At 41.8% G+C, this 19,501-nt stretch overlaps 1 protein-coding gene across 1 annotated transcript; it reads right to left on the bottom strand.

Annotated features, from left to right (window-relative positions):
* Positions 1-12,410: 12,410 nt before the first annotated feature.
* LOC114583569 (vomeronasal type-2 receptor 26-like) lies at positions 12,411-18,813 on the bottom strand. Its single transcript, XM_077917974.1, has 4 exons — positions 18,523-18,813; positions 15,276-15,503; positions 14,656-14,782; positions 12,411-13,312 (listed from the first exon to the last, which is right to left on the bottom strand). Exons 1-4 carry the CDS (start codon positions 18,811-18,813, stop codon positions 12,411-12,413), a joined length of 1,548 nt encoding a protein of 515 aa, XP_077774100.1.
* Positions 18,814-19,501: the final 688 nt, after the last annotated feature.

The following is a 19,501-nucleotide window of genomic DNA, read 5'->3' as shown; positions in this document are numbered from 1 at the left end:
GGGGACAGAGCACTTAATTTTTTAAAAAATCTTAACTTCTAACTGTGTGTCTGAATCCCTCCGGCAAAACAGTGACACTCCAGAGACATCACTATTAACCACCTCTACACTAAAAGCCTTTCTTAAAAAATACTTTTGTTTTGCTTTAAACAAATACAGATAAATATAAACAACCAAAATTACAAAAGAAAAATCCTTAATAATAATAATAATAATAATAATGGAAAAAGCTAAAAATAACTACAAAAAACATCAAAGTACATGGCATAGAATATAAGCCATTATGGGAAAGAAAAAAGAAAAAGTAAAGAAAGGAAAAAGGGGGGAAGGGGGGGGGGAGAAAAAGAAAAAGAAGAAAAAGAGGAAGATGAGCCAAAACACAAGAAGGCTCACCTATTGTTTGCTTCCGTCAAGGTCACAACAGATCATCATTCTTATCAATTTTCTCTATCTGCATTTCATGGAATCCCTCATCTTGGTATCAGGGAACATTTCCCTATGCGGTATCATTCTAAACATAACCAGGTCTTTCTTGATGAACCCTTATCCCCTAGATAATTATTTAAACATTCCCATTCTTCTTTCACCATCTTTTTACGTATATCTCTTATTGCATCTGTCAGCTACACTAAAAGCCTTGATACACAACAAAACAATAAGATAAAAACAAAGGTATTGCTCAGTTCTTTCTCATTATTTGCTCCCTATTGTTCAGCTCTGGCCTCAGCATGATAATATAACATTTCAGGGCAAAGATGCATCCCAGTAACCCAGCACTAGAGGCTAAGATAGAGAAGATCTCCACCACCACCATGGATTTCCCTTTGGAGCTCAGATACGTTGGGACAAAAGACAGCCAAACACTGCAGAACAGCAACATGCTGAAGGTAATGAACTTGGCTTCATTAAAACTGTCAGGCAATTTGCGAGCTGCAAATGCCACAATGAAGCTGGCAAGAGCCAGGAGGCCCATGTAGCCAAGGACACAGTAAAACATGGTTACCGAGCCTTCATTGCACTGCACAATGGTTTCTTCTGCTACTGAGTGCATGTCTAGTTGGGGGAATGGGGGAGAAGTCATCAACCACACAGTACAAATACCTGCTTGAGTAAGAGAGCAGGAAAGGACAATGGCATAGGTCAACCGCTTTCCTACCCACTTCCTCATGCTAGACCCTGGCTTTGTGGCCATGAAAGCTACAACTACAGTGACAGTCTTTGCCAACACACATGAAACAGCCAGTGAGAAGACGATGCCAAACATTGGTTGGCGAAGAATGCAGGTCACTTCCCCAGGTTTCCCAATGAATAGCAAAGATGAGAGGAAGCAGAGCAGTAGGGAAATGAGGAGAATGTAAGTTAGATCCCGGTTGTTGGCTTTGACAATGGGAGTGTCTTTGTATTTAATAAAAGTTCCTATCACCAAACTTGTGAGTAGTGAAAAAGAAAGAGCAAGTGAGGCCAAGCTGATGCCAAAAGATTCATCATAAGAAAGAAAGTTTATTATTTTGAGGATGCATCCATTCTTGTTCTTGTTTGGATATTGATCTGCTGGGCATCTGACACAGTCATCCATATCTGAAAAAGAGGATAGTGTCAAATTCCACTGGCAATTCATGCGTGCAATTGCTTCCTGTTGATCTTAACCTTCTGATTTTTAGGGAGCAGGTGATCATATAACAGTATGTGAATTATTATTTGAGTAGTCGGCTGAATTTATCCTACAAACAATATTAAGCTGCTGCTCCTTGCACCCTGAACATGGGGGTCTTACTCTAGCTGCACTGATACTCTATTTTTGTTGCTGGCGGGGACACAGAATCCAAGCACGTCCCTAGCTCAAGGGATGCTAAAAAGGTAAAGGTAAAGGTACCCCTGCCCGTACGGGCCAGTCTTGCCAGACTCTGGGGTTGTGCGCCCATCTCACTCTATAGGCCAGGGGCCAGCGCTGTCCGGAGATACTTCCGGGTCACGTGGCCAGTGTGACATCGCTGCTCTGGCGAGCCAGAGCCGCACACGGAAACGCCGTTTACCTTCCCGCTAGAAAGCGGTCCCTATTTATCTACTTGCACCCGGGGGTGCTTTCGAACTGCTAGGTTGGCAGGCGCTGGGACTGAGCAACGGGAGCGCACCCCGCCACGGGGATTCGAACCGCCGACCTTTCGATCGGCAAGCCCTAGGCGCTGAGGCTTTTACCCACAGCGCCACCCGCGTCCCCCTCAAGGGATGCTAGATTTACCTAAACTCATTCCATTATAGCTTAGTAGAATCTTTGGTTCTTGTCCTGTGGCATAATAGTGCCCAGTGCTGGTCAACTCCCAAGAATATTGGGTGCATCTCAGCCATTGAGTGGAATTTGAACAGCAGGTGCACGTTGAAATGATAACTTTCTTTTTGCACTACAGTTTTGGCAATGTGCAGTCATGAAAATAAGTCTGGCCTAATTTCAACCAGCATGGATGCCTAGTGTGTTTCATTCCAGTCATACACACAAGGCACAAATCTGCACTTCTTGATATGTGTACAGTGGTCCCTCAGGTTACATACGCTTCAGGTTACAGACTCCGCTAACCCAGAAATAGTGCTCCAGGTTAAGAGCTTTGCTTCAGGATGAGAACAGAAATCGGGCTCCGGCAGCACAGCAGCAGCAGCAGGCCCCATTAGCTAAAGTGGTGCTTCAGGTTAAGAACAGTTTCAGGTTAAGTACGGACCTCCGGAACGAATTAAGTACTTAACCTGAGGTACCACTGTACAAGAAAAAGACCTTTGGAATAACTGGGGAGCAATTTCATATCTATGTGCATAATATTGCACCAGGGTTATTAGTTTTTGAATGTTTCCTTCGGAAGTTATAGGAAGTCAACAATTACCCATACTACTTTAAGAAGGATAGTGTTGTTACGTGCACAAAAGTATTTAAATTCATTTAAATCAATGTGACTCAATAATCATTACTTAACTGAGTTTGAGGGAAAATGTCATGTACCATTCTTGTTTCAAATATTTCCTGTGCACTGTTAAGCTGGACTGGGTGGTTACGTGCACAGCATATATTTACATTCTTTTCAACAGATATTTGCTAATATTTTACAATGAAAAATGTTATTTACCATTCTGGTTTGAAATCTTCCCTTCTGGACATGGAGTACAATCATAGCAGCAAAATGTCTGTCCTTCCTTACTTTTCTTCTGATTACCAGGCAGGCAGTAGTCATTGCACACAGAAATGGGCATCATCTATCCATACACAGCATAGATCCTGTGTATCAGTCGCTGCACTTCAAATCAGAAAATGAACTACTCATCCCCTCCCCAAAAAAGTTTCACCGAGCCCTGTGGCAAGTCTCCGGAATCAGACTTTGCCCAAGGTAAACCTCAACCTGTTTCTTTTAGTGCACCCACTTGCCAAGTGGCCAGAAAGCCAATTCACATAATTAAATGCATGTTATATAAAGCAGGGAGGAGACAACACAATTATTTTTGCAAGCTTTCAATGTTGCCTATTGACTGCTGGATGGCACCAAGCCTAAACCCAATCTGGCCACATCTTTTACGGAGTCTCCACAACACCTTATATCCTCTGTGTCCAGATTTTCCAGGGACAGTCCTGGAATTATGAAATGTTGGAGAGTATGCTGTTGGCTCCTAACTGGCAGCATCACACATCCACAAAGAAAGCCAGAAGAAACCAATTGAAAGGTTTTGACCCATCCCAGACAGGATTCAGATTGGAAGGCAGCATTAACTTGCTAGGAATACAGCAAAAGTTGGGGTTTAGTCAACACTATTTAGACATGGAAATGATTTGATATGTACAGCAGCAAGGGTTCTTATAGCAAAGTATTGGAAGACACAAGAACTACCCACGTTGGAAGAATGGCAGACGAAGGTGATCGACTACATGGGACTGGCCGAGATGACGGGCAGAATCCGCGACCAGGGAAAAGAGACGGTGGAGGAAGATTGGAAGAAATTTAAAGCTTATCTCAAGAACTGTTGTAAAATTAATGAGTGCTAAAATATCAAGGGTATAGAAAAAGAGGATTACAGCTGTAAACGACTATGTAAGAGAGAAGGAGGGGAAAAAATGAGTAATTAGTTAAATTAAGTGAGGACTTGCTGAAGAAATTTTGAAACAGGGATGCAGAAAGGGGAGGTATGGGGAAGTCGGAGAAGTAAGATTTATGAAAAGAAGGTTTTGAAATTATACGTGTTTATGTGTTTGTTTGTTTGTGTATTGTGTATTGTATTGTCTTTATTATGTGTTGGAAAATCAATAAAATATTTTTTTTAAAAAAGGAAATGATTTGATATGGGGGTCTTCTGATAGGTCATGAATCCTTTCCAACTGATGCAGAAAATACCCATATTTCCCCGATGAATAAATTTTATCTTAATAACACTATACTCTGCCATACGTACAGTAAAGAAAGCGAAACAAATATAATTAACCTTCTTTTCAACTAAGAACATAGTTTTATTTTCTAACTTCATATTTGCCTCCAGCTAGGTTTCCAGATCTTTCTCATGAAGCTATCAAATAGAAAAGTGGTAGCCATCTGGAGAGTGCATCAGCTCAAAGGAATACCCAGATTCCAGACCTGATTAAAGCCTTTGTTCCACATAATCATGTCTTCATGAATAATGAATTCTTTTCTGTCGGGAGCATTGGGATCCACCCATCCAACCTTCACTCGAAGGAAGGACTTGTTTGGGAAGGTGACCAGGTTTGTGATGTCAAAACCGCCTCCCATTTCTCTGTTATTAGTAAAGGACACTTTTTCTCCAGCTGAGTTGTTAAAGGAAATGTCAGGGAGAAAATGATGCAGCTAATTGAAAGAGAAAAGGGGGAAAGAACATAAACTGGTTATTGAACAAAATGCATTGGTTTGCAAATACCTTTCTATTAGCATTATTTAGATATAGTTATGTAGTTTCATTTTACATAGATCAAGTGTTAAAAATCAGCTCTTGTGACATAACAGATGGAAATTTTTATGCATTCAATGAACAAAAACAAAAACTGAAGCAAATATGAAAACATAAAAAATTATCAGTTAGTGCCATGAGCAAGAAAATTGTGATGGAATCTTACTTTCTCTTATTATTTCAATGAAATTATTGTACTTTTGATATTCTTCATTTGTACAGCATTACCTGCCAAGGCTGCTGATCTTGAATTTTTAATCTTCCAATGCTCCCCATTACTCTCTGCTTGGATCTAGACATGTAAATGACATTCAAAGTATGAGCCACAACATAAACAGCATTGTAGATACTGTAGCTATGGCCAGATAGTTCCATTTCAAACAGAGACCTTGGAAGACTCTGCAACCTCTCCTCCCCAGTACACATGCCATTGACCTCCTTTGGTGCACTGAGATTTGGAAATATACAGTCAAATGCTTGCTCCCAGAAGACTTTGAAGAAACCATTACCCTGGGTCCAGGAAGGCTTCATGCTCTGAAGAAATTCCTTGAATGCTAGAAGATTTTGTGAATGAATTGTGAAAGATATGGCACCTTGGAAGAGCTGAAAATCCAGAAACCTAACAAGGCCCGGTAATATAAAATCAATCTGGGCTGTCAAGATCCATACCTTTTTAAATCCAGTATTTTCCTTATTGGTTGGGTCTCGCAAAAATACAACAGCTTTCAATGCTAGCATTGTCATAGTATCTCCATAGACAATAAATGTAGTGACTTTATTTCCTGTGAATAGCATATATACATTTAAAGCTTCATCATTCACTTCATCCAGGTTATCGAAGTGGAGTTGATGTGGGATTCTTTGTGTAAAGGCTGAACAAATTCCATTTTGAGAAAGCAGTGGCTCCATGGTCTTGATGAAACATTCTCCACTGTTATCTTTAGGAGCAAAAAGTCCAACCCACATCCATCCAAAATGCTTAAGCAAGCGGATAATCCCCACAAACTGATGGGATTCGTTGGGTACCATGCGATAAAAGGATGGGAATTCAGTTCTGTCACTCTCCTCTGGAGGAAATGAACCATATGCAAACTAAAATTAAAATTAAAAAATGTACAGCTGTTATGAAGTTATGTGCAAAAAATTCATCCTGCATCCTGCAACTTTTTATTTTTACCAATATTTAAAGTTTGCATCCACTGATTCTTCCAGTAGAGGCTTTTTATATGCGTCCTTTAAAATTGCATTTTGATTTGACATTTGACCAGATCAGTCTCATATCCTTAGAAATAAAATAGAAAAATGAGTCTACAGGGATGATGAGATAAATATTTAGAGTTCTATCAAACCAAATCTTATGGATAGAAGTCTGACTGAAATGAATCATTAACTTCAGTAAGGCTGCTCTGAGTAAAATTACAGAGTTAATACAGTATTACCTGATGGGTTTTCTCTTTCTCTGAGTAGAACAAAAATTGAGTTGAGGAAGGAAGAAATAATTTCCCATGTATCCTACCTGGGGAATCTTGTAGAGACCTGATGTATCTGCAATGAGGAAGGACGTATCAGAACCAAGGCCTCCAATGATAGATATGAGGTTTTTCTGGGTGTCACATTTGTAATTGGGGACAAATCTAGACATATTGAAGAGGAGGTCTAATGTAGTACGGTAGGTCATCCTTGCATCATAATAGCTATCATAGGTGTGGAACCCCAGTGTGACATTGGGCAAGATGTTAGTATTCTCATTTATTTCTTTCACAGCAAATGCCAAGGCAAGGACATGTTGGTAGAATTTTGTCAATACACTGCAAATAAAGTAAATGAATTCCAAAGATGGATGTACTACAATACTGGAAACATTCTGTTTGAAATACGTTAATATTGAAAAGAAATTGTTTTATTTGTATTTAAATCATTTAATTTAATAGCACCATGCAGTCCAATGAATACTGATCATTGCTCATGGCAATGGTGTTATTCATTCACATAATATTCTTCAACTCTTGCTTAAACATTTCACTTTTGCAAGCTACAATCTTATATTCATTTCACTGAAAGTCCCAATGAACCTTGTGGGGCTTTCTTCTCAATACAAATTTGGGAAAGGGTAAGGAAATTTGCTTGTAAAGAACTACATGTGTCCATTTGATGTGTCCATTCCACATTAATTAAGCAGAGAAAGTAATCCTGCCTGGCATTTGATAGAAAGAGCAGTCTGCTAGCATTAGTTTTACCTTCTCCCAGGAAAACACAGCTGCAAGACAAAATGGTCTTGCCCTTCTTCAGGTTTTTGCACCCAGTGCCTGACTCTCTTTTCTGCCTGATGTCCCATCCTGACAGCCTCAGATCTCTCTGCGGCATCCAACCTGAACTCTGGTGATCCTTGATTGCCTCATTGCAATTCAGCTGATCTCTACATCCCTTCAAATACAAACAATAGTAATAGTGATTCCAACAAATCTAATGTAGTCCTAATGCTTTCTAGATTTATTTTCCTAAAAAGGGAGCATGCCAGTCAGTCTAGAAAATACATTTGGAATGCATATTGGAGGACCAGGATTGGCAGAGCTCTAGTTGTATGTTTTGAATTTTTCCTCCATGTCACATTTTTAATAATTTATTTATTTTCATTTTCTCCATTCTCCTCCCCAATATGTATAAAGGTAAAGGTACCCCTGCCCGTACGGGCCAGTCGTGACTGACTCTGGGTTTGCACGCTCATCTCGCTCTAGAGGCCGGGAGCCGGCGCTGTCCAAAGACACTTCCGGGTCAGGTGGCCAGCGTGACTAAGCTGCACTGGCGAGCCAGCACCAGCGCAGCACACGGAAAAGCCGTTTACCTTCCCACTATACAGCGGTACCTATTTATCTACTTGCACTTAGGGGTGCTTTCGAAGTGCTAGGTGGGCAGGAGCAGGGACCGAACGGCGGGAGCTCACCCCGCCGTGGGGATTCGAACCGCCAACCTTACGATCAGCAAGTCCTAGGCACTGAGGTTTTACCCACAGCGCCACCCACGTCCCCCCTCCAATACGTATACTGCAGAATAATTGCAAATACAGTTTGTGTGAAGAAAACAAAAAATACAAAGTCTCTTTCTGTAACCCTTTAGAAAGCCGAAAGCTTTTTTTATGAGATAGGAAAAGTCATATTTTCTATTTGCCAGCTTAGTAGACTGTAAAAGACTTCGGGGGTGATTGAAATTGAGGATAGATTTTATATTCCACCATTCACCCCCCAAATGCCTCCCATTTCAGCTTCCAAATGTCAGCAATTAGGCCCTCCCTTCCTTAGGATTCTTTTCTACATGACATGGGACAAAGGGAAATGTGATTTGGAGGAATGTTTGGTGTATGGAAGATTCTTACTATGAAACATCGAACAGGTTCTGTGTTGGGTGTTCCTTGAAGAATACCTCATAGAAAAAATGATGCATATGAGATGCTATTCCACCAATGATGAAGTCACCTGGCTGGTACCAGTCATGTGGAACAGGAATAGGATCATTCACAGGGCACCTCATGGTATTAGAGGGACCAGAAAGAGGAGGTATTAGAAGCAGCAAAACCAATAACAGCAACATTCTGGTAGTCTAGCTTCTTTCTGAATGCAGACTCTCCTGTCTTCATTCATACTATTTTCCTAAGAAAAGGCTACATTGAAAGATGCATGGCTCTGTTCTCTCAGCCCTATAATAGAGAGTGTGATCTGCCTCCGAGTGCTACAAAGAATGCATTTCTTGAATACTAACAGATATCACATATTCAGAAATTATATTGGCATATCCCTGTGTGCCTCTGGACCCAGCTCTCAGTACACAGGATTCGTTATAACCACTTTCAGGCTTGCTTGTTGATTGTTTTCTAGTTGCTTCCAGGAAGCATTTGGAGGTTTCAGCTGGTGAAGAAATTGCAGTGATTTGGGTAATTACAGGGTAGGATTATGATTTACTTCTTCAGAGTTTGGTGTCTGAGTGGCAGTTTTGCTTTTTAAAAAATTGCCATTCTGCTCCTTATAGGCAGAAGAAGTGACCGAATGAATTTTCCATGGTGAGCTAATGATACCAGGATACATTAGGTATCCATGATTACTGTGCAGTCATACCTCACGTTACAGACACTTCAGGTTGTGTTTTTTCAGGTTATGGACTGCCGAAACCTGGAAATACCGGAATGGGTTACTTCCGGGTTTCGGTGGTCGCACATGCGCAGAAGCACTAAATCACAATTTTTGCATGCACAGAAGCACCGAAACGCAACCCGCACATGCGCAGATGCGGTTGCGAATGCTGCAGGTTGCGAACGTGCATCCCACAGAGATCACATTTGCAACCCAAGCGACCACAGTACTGTCTTGGATCCTGCTGAAACGTTTTCTATTTTGTGGGCCTACCTGGACATTTATTTCCATTTCTTTTGCTGTTCAATTTGTGTGACATAAATTACCCTGCTAAGGTTAAAAAATTAAAAGTGCTGATGATGTATCAAATTTTTTGTTCATTGATTAAAGTGCCATCTTAGATTATCCCAGAAAGAGCCACCCCATTCAGGGGAGTGTATACTTACCCTCCATATTAGCCAAAAAAGAATTAAGGGTTCAAGATAGTGTTGTGGTCCATTAATATTGCTTAAAATGTTATCAGGAGTGCCAGCTATAGCGGGCAGAAGGGGCTTCAATTCCCTCCATATTTCAAGGCAAGGGGATGAGCCCCCAGCCCATTACTGAGGGGACCGCTATCCCTCACTGCCCCTCGGCAAACGCTGGCCCACTGGGTTGGGTTGGGAGGGTTGCAGGGTAAAATCAGAATTAGGGGTTAACCTTGCCTGGTGTGTTTGTATGTGTGTGGAGGTCTGTTATAACTGTAGGAATGCCTTCAAAAAGAAACTTGTGAGGGGAGCTGCATAAAAACACAGCTGTCTTGGTTTATTAGCCTCCACTGTATAGGAATGTATTGGAGAGGTGCAGGGGGCTCCACCATGACTTATTTACCGATTTGCCCATGATTGACTTAGCCTGCAGCCCAGCTCCCTTCAGGTCAGCCCTGAGTTTGCAGTGTGCCCTTAACCAGTTCCTGGGGATTTCGCAGAGACCCTTTCCCTCATGAAGAGGGGAGAGAGAGGTAGGAAAATGAGAGGAAGATGAGAGTTTGTGCATCTTTGTGGCTCCCCTTGCAATCACAATTCACATCGAGAGGAGGTGAGTAGAGAGAGAGAAACATCTATGCAGATATTTGTGTTATTGTAAAAACTGTTGGAAATGCAAAGTTGTTTGGAGCAGAGTTGAGCTGCTGCTGTTGCTGTCGCCGGCCGGCCGGCCTGTACGCAGGGGGAAAACGGAGCAAGAGAGTCAGCTCCTTAGTTGAAAGGCTGGCAGCAAAGGGCTCTCTGCAAAGCAAAGATCCAAGCCGCCTGGGGGATCTTGGAGCTGGTGGATCCAGCTAGAGCAGGATGGATGCCATGCTGTCCCTGGGGCGCTAACCTCACTCCCCTCCTGGCTGGCTTGCTGAGTCAAGCCCACCACTCTCACTGCCCTCTTTTTCAGTCTTTCTGGTGCCAGAACACTAGGCTTCACCTGCCCCCTTACCTACTTGCCCCTCCACTAAGTGCTTGTCCCAGGAGATGGCTGTCCATTTTGGGCCTCTTGCCAGGGGGTGGGGATGCCCATGAATACTGGCATGGAGCATGTCAAAAAGACTCCTATGCATCCCGGAAGGCTTGGCCCGGCGGGGGTGGGGCATCGTGCATGTGACATCATGCAAGGCCCCCTCCCCCAATGTTTGTCCCAATTTGGCACGCCTGCATGTTTCTTTGCTTAAGCAAATATAGTTCAGTATTATACAACAGAGTAATATAAGGTAAAAGTAAAAGGACCCCTGACAGTTAAGTCCAGTCGGGAACAACCCTGGGGTTGTGGCGCTCATCTCGCTTTACAGGCCGAGGGAGCCAGCGTTTGTCCACTTCACAGACAGTTTTTCTGGGTCATGTGGCCAGCATGACTAAGCCGCTTCTGAATACCGACACCAGAGCAGTGCACAGAAATGCCGTTTACCTTCCCCCCAGAGTGGTACCTATCAATCTACCTATTGGGGTGCTTTTGAACTGCTAGGTTGGCAGACGTTTGGACCAAATAATGGGAGCGCACCCTGCTGCGGGGATTTGAACTGCCAACCTTTTGATCGGCAAGCCCACAGCTCAGTGGTTTAGACCACAGCACCACCCACGTCCCATAATATAAGGTAAATTGCACCCAAATAATATACATATTAATAAGTCAATGCAAAGTAAATCAAAGCCATCACTCAATCTACATGTTCCAATGCATTTGTCCATTGTTTTCCTAACCACAAAAACTCCATCCTTATTGCTGAGTTTCTTGTGCTAGTGCAGGAGTCGGGTACATTTCCCCCCAGCTGGCCAGACTGCTTGTTCTTCCACCCCTTAGGAGCCAAAGATTGATAGGTGTATGGGTCCACCAACCTGTCAGTCATAGGACATCACAAGTCAATGTTTCCTTTAAAGGCATAGCTCCAAAGAGGCTTGTCCTAGGAGGTAGAAGGAGTGTCTCTTGTTGAAATGGAGCCCCCCCCCCGCCTCAATCCATTTCAATAGGAGTTTTGAATAAGGCTGCCTCCCCCTATTGGAGCAAGGTGGACTCCCATCATTATCATTAAAATGACGCTTTCCCCTGCCACACACAACCTAGTTCAGATAGGAACTGCAAGAAAGGAGATTCCTGCTAAACATTGGAAATAACTTTATGATGGTAAGAGATGTTTGACAGAGGAATGGACTCCTTCAGAAGGTGGCGGGCCCCAGGAACCCTTCCAACTATACAAATCTATGATTCTATGGTTCTATGAAAAGGGGACAAAGTGGTACAACTGAATAATGAAGGAATATATTTGAAAATCAGTCATAGAATAATTTCAGAATAAAGTAACAAAACTCCATAATAGCAAACATCCCAAAAAGCAAGGTCTGAGGACTATAAAACAACAAGATTACATGATTCAACATTACATCTCCTGGCAACAGCAAACTTAACAAGGAACAGAGTAGTTTCAAATACTCCTAGAAAGACCACTCTTATGATGCTCCTCACAGTCCTTCTCCTGCAGAACCTTCTTAAAAGAGTTTCAAAGGCAGGGGCTGGGATAACTGGAAGCAGCCCTCCAGGAAGACCCTCCGAGAAGAGAAAAACTGAACTCACTTTAAGCTCCTAATTGTTACTTTGAAGACATATATGATGTCAGTTGTAAAGAAGGTGGGTATGGTTTGCCAGGAATGGCCTGGGAATTGGGCAAAATAGGGCCTACTGGCCAGACATTCCTCACCTCTGTTTTTATTTCACAAAGCTAAACTTTCCAAAAATTGATCTCACAATAGATTATCACCATGGAGGAGGGACCCAAAGTAACCACTTTTATACTTAAACCCTTCATATATAACAATGCAATAAGATAAAGAAAAAAGAAGCAATTTACATCTTTTTCCTTATCATTTGCTCCTTTTTGTTCAACTCAGGCCTCAGAACAATGATGTAGCATTTAGGGGCAAAGATGCAGCCCAACAATCCAGCACTGGAGGACAAGATAGAGAAGATCTCCACCACCACCATGTATTTTCCTTTGGTGCTCAGATAGGTTGGAACAAAAGAAAGCCAAACACTGCAGAACAGCAACATGCTGAATGTAATGAACTTGGCTTCATTGAAACTGTCTGGTAATTTGCGAGCTGCAAATGCCACAATGAAGCTGGCAATGGCCAGGAGGCCCATGTAGCCCAAGACACAATAAAACATGGTCACTGAGCCTTCATTGCACTGCACAATGGTTTCTTCCATTACCGAGTGCATGTCTAAAGCAGGGAATGGGGGAGAGATCATCAGCCAGCCACTACAAATAATCACTTGAATGAGTGAGCTGGAAAGGACAATTGAGTTGCTCAGTTTTTTCCCCACCCACTTTCTCATACTGGAGCCTGGCTTGGTGGCCATGAAAGCTGCAACTACAGTGATGGTTTTGGCCAACACACAGGAAACTGCTACAGAGAAGACGATGCCAAAAGTTGGTTGCCGAAGAAGGCAGGTCACTTTCCCAGGGCGTCCAATAAACAGAAAAGATGAGAGGAAGCAGAGTAGAAGGGCAATGAGGAGAGCGTAGGTGAGATCTCTGTTGTTGGCTTTGACAATGGGAGTGTCTCTGTGTTGGATAAAAGTTCCTAGTACCAAAGCTGTGATCAGGGAAAAAGGAAGAGCAACAGAGGCCAAGCCGATCCCTAAGGGTTCCTCATAAGAAAGAAAGCTTATTGTTTTGGAGATGCATCTATTTTTCTTCTTGTTTGGATACTGATCTTCTGGGCATCTGAAACAGTCAGCCATGTCTGAAAAGTAGAACAAGGTTAAACTCCAGTTTTGATTCATGTGGCGTGTTTTTTCGCCTGCTATTTAATAATTATTTTTCCTGTGGTTCTGAACCTTCTGATTTTTAGGGAGCTGGTTGTATAGTTGAATTACTCTTTGAGTTTTCTGCTCAATCTGACAGGTTTGTTTAAACCATTTTAGGCAACCAAGCTGCACCAGGATTGCACCAGAATGGCAGAATGGGTGGAAACTTGATTTCTTGAACCAACAGTAAATTGGGACAAAAATGTATTTTACTCCCATATTTAATTGCTCTGGTTTAGGAAGTTTTCACCTTTCCTTTTGTACATGGTAGTACACAGTGTTAGGCATTCTAAAACAGAAAATCAAATAGGCAGAGTCACAACAAAATTAGTAGACCATAAAGCTTCTTGCAAAGAGTAGGAGCAAAGCATGTCCTTTGGTCAGATGAGGCCCAGGCTTCCCTTAACCCCTCCCACAGTTGCCTGCTTGGAACCTGGATGCTTGTCTTGCCATACACACAAGTCCAACATTGTTAAGCTCTGAAGGGTGTTGAACATCAAGTGGAATGCAATTCAAAAAGCAAGTGCTGATTGGAATCAGGACCCTATATTCACCATAGTCCCATGCCATCCCCTCTGACCTGAAGCATAATGAATAAAGTTCTGCCCTAATTCCACCCAAGATGGACATTTCATTCCAGCCACAAACATACTCCAATCTGCAACTTCTGGACCATTTTACAGTGGTGCCCCGCAAGACGAATGCCTCGCAAGACGGAAAACCCGCTAGACGAAAGGGTTTTCCGTTTCTGAGTTGCTTCGCAAGACGATTTTCCCTATGGGCTTGCTTCGCAAGATGAAACGTCTTGCTAGTCTTGCGATTTTTTTCCGCTCCCCCCCTTTTTCTAAGCCGCTAAGCCGCTAATAGCCTTTTAGCAGCTTAGCCGCTAATCCTTTAATAGCCGCTAAGCCGCTAATAGCGCTAATCCGCTTAGCCGCTAATAGGGTTGCTTCGCAAGACGAAAAAACCGCTAGACGAAGAGAATCGCGGAACGGATTCTTTTCGTCTTGCAAGGCACCACTGTATTACTTGACCGGTTCACTTAAATTATGTGTTCACTTAGATTATGTCATTTTCTGGGGCCTACTTTCAGGTCTGAACGCATGGGATTTTACCAGGCTTATGAGTTTTTTAAAGTTTTGATGAGAAGTTACTGGAAAGTAGCAACAAAATATTCACACCACTCCAAAGAAGATAGTGTGGTCACATGCACAACATTGTATTTAAATTCATTTCAACACATATTTGCTAATCTTTTACAATGAAAAATGTTATTTACCATTCTGGTTTGAAATCTTCCCTTCTGGACATGGAGTACAATCATAGCAGCAAAATTTCTGTCCTTCCTTACTTTTCTTCTGATTACCTGGGAGGCAGCAGTCATTGCATACAGAAACAGGCATCACCTATGAACAGGAAACAATTTCAGAAGGAAGGAGTATTTGAAAGAAACTTTCAGCCTCTAAACTTCAAATAAGAAAGTAGACCTCTCATAAACATTTTCACAGGACAGTTGATTCATATCAAGTTGAACTATTGGTCCATTTGTTTTATATATGGAGTAAACTAAGGCTATTTTAATAACTCTAAATTTAAGAAATTATAAACTGTATATGGATAAGCCGACGCGTGGCAAATATTCAATGCTTCTAACACTTTCCTAAACCTGTCAGTATTTAGGAAATTTTTGAGGCATAAGACTCCATGTGAGTGAAACAAGTCAACCTGGAAATGCATCCATTCTCTGCCCCACAGGCTTGAGGCCATAGTATAAGTCTCTTAAATCAGGATTCAGCTGTTTCAATGAACCCATACAATTTAACATCAAGGGTTATTTGGAGAATGTGAATGACACATCTGGAGAATGTGCGGCGCACAAGAAAACCCTAGATTTCGGACCTGGTTAAAATCGTTGTGCCACATAATCATGTCCTCATGAATGATGAATTCTTTTCCATCAACAGCATCAGAATCGACCCATCCCACCTTCACTTGAAGGAAGGACCTGTTTGGGAATGTGACAGTATTCATGATGTCAAAGCCACCTCCCATTTCTCTTTGATCAGTAAAGGACACGATTTCTCCAGCTGAGTTGTTAAATGAAATGTCATGAAGAATAAGGTGGAGCTAATAAAGAGAGAAAAGAGAGTAAAATAAAAAAATAACTTGTTGGAGTTTTTGAACAAAATGCCATGATTTGCAAAGGGATCACAGGTGAGAGCTGGAAAGGGCTGCTATCCTTTGTAGGTGGTGGGGGCTGAGAATTATTGGTATTCTAGTTGTTTTGTTTGTAGTTTTTAGAGCTGTTGTATTATTGTATTGTGGAAAGCGTGTTCTCCCTAACAGAGAGCACGTGTTGCGGTTGGGGGAACAAGCCACCCTCACATTACTGTGCAGATTTGGTGAGGAACCCAAGCCTTTAAGTGGTTAAAATTGGGTTGTTGGGGAGTTTTGATTGTAGCCAATTTGGAGGAGGGGTCAGAGTCTTTAAATACAGGGGCCAGACGTTGGATGTCCTCTTGGCCGTTTTGCATCGGATCACCCGCCCTCCCTCCCTTTAATAGGGTGGTTTTTTCTTGATCGCTTGACCTTGCTATGCCTGTCATGGGGTCGTCCGCCTTGGAGCGGGGGCCTGGTAGGAATTTTGCCATCTGGCTGATTGGCAGGTGCCATTTGGTTTTTGCCTACTGCGTAGCAAATCGTCACAACTTGTAAGGTTGGCGGTTAGGCATTGGTTAAATTGGTACTTGGAGGGGTAAGTGCCTACCCCTCCAAATGATGCGGAAAGGGAATTCCGTTAAAGGAATCCAGGGGCTTGCCATTCTTTTCGTCCTTGTCCCTGGCATCGGACTTGGGCCGTGCAAGCCCCACAGGAACATGAGGGTGAGAAGTGAGGGACTGTTGCCCAGCTTCATTTCCTCACCCAATACTTGTTTCCCACGCTGGATTCCGCTGGTGTCCGGAAGGGCCAGCTCTGTCCTTGAGGGCAAGGACAGATAGTCATAACCAATGCCTAAGCAACCACTCACATTTTTTTGTATTTTGAATAAAGTTGTGGCCAAAATTATGCCAAAAACCTTAAACAAAAATTGGTGTGAATTGGTGTGAATTTTTTGGGGGGTGGCATTGTGGGACTCAACACGCAAAACATCAATCCTTTTCAGTGTATATGATCTGCAAGAGCATTTCAACAGCACCTCTGGATCATAATGCAACCAAGTCTTTTTTTGTTTTTTAATTTTTTTTTCCTAGTAAATAAAACAAACTCAAAATAAGGAGCCCAAATAAATATTATTAAAACAGGCTGAAAGCAGGACAAGTTTGGACATTATAATTGAATTTGTTATTCCAAAACATACAAAAAAATGCACAACCCCCCTTAAGGTTTAAATGTTAGTGTAATGAAAGTAACTATGGACAAAATTTTCCTCAATCCATTCAGATATTCTTAGTCATTGTATTCTTAGTAGGAGTTATAAGGTTGAAAATTATTTCTGGATCATTTTCCGGAGTAACTTCTCTTAGACAACCAAGCAGAAAAGTTTTATTATCCAAGGATATATAAAGCTTTCTGCTCTGGACATGCAGAAAATGACTTTTGCTTCTCTTCATTCTCAGTACATTACCTGCCAGGGCTCCAGGTCCTGAAGTTTTAATCTTTCACTTTTCCCCATTCCTCTCTGCTTGGATCTAGGTGAGTGAATGTTCTGTAAGGCATGAGCCACAGCATAGACACCATTATAGATGCTGTAGCTGTGACCAGTCATGCCCATTTCAAACAGAGACCTTGGCAGACTCTGCAATCTCTCCTCCCCAGAACACATACCATAGACTTCCATTGGTGCATCAAAATTGGGAAGAATACAGTCAAATGCTTGCTCCCAGAAGCCTTTGATGAAACCATCTCCCTGGGTCCAGGAAGGCTTTATGTTGTGAAGAAATTCCTTGAAAGCGGGCAGATTTTGTGAGTGGATTGTGAAGGAAAGGGAACCCTGGAAGAGCAGAACATTCCAAACCTTAAGAAGACCCATAGATATGAAATCTGTCTGTGCTGTAAAGATCCATACCTTTTTAAATGATGTGTTTTTCTTATTTGTAGGATCTGGCACAAATATGATAGCTCTCAGTGCTATAATGGCTAGAGATTCTCCATAAACAATAAATGTAGTGACTTTATTATCTCTGATTTGTACGTACATATTTAAAGCTATATCATGCATTTCATCCACATTATCAATGTGGAGTTGTTTTGGGATTTTTTGTGTGAAGGCTGAGCAAATTCCATTTTGAGAAAGCAATGGCTCCAGGGTCTGCAAGAAATGTTCTCCACTGTTATCATTCAGAGCAAGGAGTCCAATCCACGTCCATCCAAAATGCTTAAGCAAGTGGATAATCCCCACAAATTGTTGGGCTTCATTGGGCACCATGCGGTAAAAGGAAGGAACCTGACTTGTATCACTCTCCACTGCAGGAAATGAACCATATGCAAACTAAAAGAAAATGCACATATATTATATTGAAATAATTCATCCTGTACCATTTGGCTTTTTATTCAACAAGTATCTGTTGAACTATATAGATGATAGATAGAGATAGAGATAGATGATAGATAGATAGACAGACAGTTAGATAGTTAGATGATAGACAGGTTTTATAAATGACTCTTCCAGTCAGGGCTCATTCAAAGCTTTTTTCTTATTCCGTATTTTGATTTTATATTGACCAGATCAGTCTCGCACGCCTAGAAATAACGAAGAAAAATGTCCAGGGAAGATGGGATAAAGAGGTAGAATTGTACTAAATTTTAAAGTAATCATCATGACCATTTTGCTTTTTATTCAACAAAGTCTAACCTTTCCTTTTTCTAATTGCACATTTTGATTTGAGCTGTGAGCAGATCAGTCTCACATCCCTAGAAATAAAGCAGAAAAAAGGAAAAGGAATATGGGTTAAAGATGTAGGCTTGTGTGCAATTTTAAATTAATGATCAGGACTAAGATAGATCCATTAATTTTGTTGAGTCTGCTCTGAGTAAACCTACAGAGTAGAATACTTCCCAATAGGTCTGCTCTGTGTAGAACAAACATGGAAGCAACCCACAGAGGCAGGAAGAAAAGATTACCTTTGGCCCCTTCATACCTCTTACCTGTGGAATCTTGTAGAGACCTAATGTGTCTGCTATATGGAAGGTGGTGTCATGGCCAAGTCCTCCAATGGTGGATATGAGGGTTTTCTGGGTGTCACATTTGTAGTTGGGGACAAATGTCCTCATTTTGAAGAGGAGGTCTAGAGTCGTGCGGTAGGTCATCCTTGCATCATAATAGCTGTCATAGATGTGGAAGCCAAGTGTGATGTTGGGCAAGATGTTGGGATTCTCATTGACTTCTTTCACAGCAAATGCCAATGCAAGGACGTGCTGATAGAATTTTGTCACCATACTGCAAATAAAGTAAATGTTTATATATATATATATATATATATATATATATATATATATATATATGCTTTCGTAGATTTTCACGGGTATAGGTATGCAGGTTTTGGTGTCCTCGGGTGTCTTCCCGTGTAAAAGTTGGGGTGTCTAGGCGGCGTTTCGACGAGGTCTCACTCGTCATCTTCAGGCTGGTGCTTTCGGCTTCTTGTTACTGGAACAGAGCAGGATCTCAGTGTTTGAGTTCCTATAAATACTGTTGAGGGGTGTGGTGTATAGCCTCCAATGTTCTGGGATACCAGCAAAACAGGGTTACGAAGCTAATCCAAAAAGAAACACCCCCCAAAAACCAAGACACAGAAGAAAACAATGGCATGGCCCTCCTTCCTTATATCAAGGGCACTACAGATAAAATTAGCAAAATCCTCCATAAACACAATATCAAAACAGCCTTTTGCGCCAACCAAAAGATAGCCAATATCCTCAGAAACCCCAAGGATAAAATCCAGTTGGAAAACCAAGGGGTCTATGAAATACCCTGCAAAGTCTGCCCAGCCACGTACATTGGACAAACAAACAGACGAATAAATGCACGTATCGCAGAACACAAGAATGCCGTCAAAAAAGAAGAAAAAACTTCCTCTCTTTTCCAACACATGAAAGAAACAGGACACGAAATTAATTTTGCAGATTC

This window comes from Podarcis muralis, chromosome 13 (assembly GCF_964188315.1).
Source record: "Podarcis muralis chromosome 13, rPodMur119.hap1.1, whole genome shotgun sequence".
Classification (NCBI taxonomy): Eukaryota; Metazoa; Chordata; class Lepidosauria; order Squamata; family Lacertidae; genus Podarcis; species Podarcis muralis.
This window is presented reverse-complemented; position numbering and strand designations above follow the sequence as displayed.

Excerpts from the sequence above, each read along its gene's own strand:
- LOC114583569 (XM_077917974.1), bottom strand. The coding sequence starts at position 18,813 with ATGGTGACAAAATTCTATCAGCACGTCCTTGCATTGGCATTTGCTGTG. Across the intron at positions 15,504-18,522 it reads GTCTCTACAAGATTCCACAG|CTCCACCTTATTCTTCATGA; the intron begins GTAAGAGGTATG and ends TCTCTTTATTAG. Across the intron at positions 14,783-15,275 it reads GGCACAACGATTTTAACCAG|GTGATGCCTGTTTCTGTATG; the intron begins GTCCGAAATCTA and ends TCCTGTTCATAG.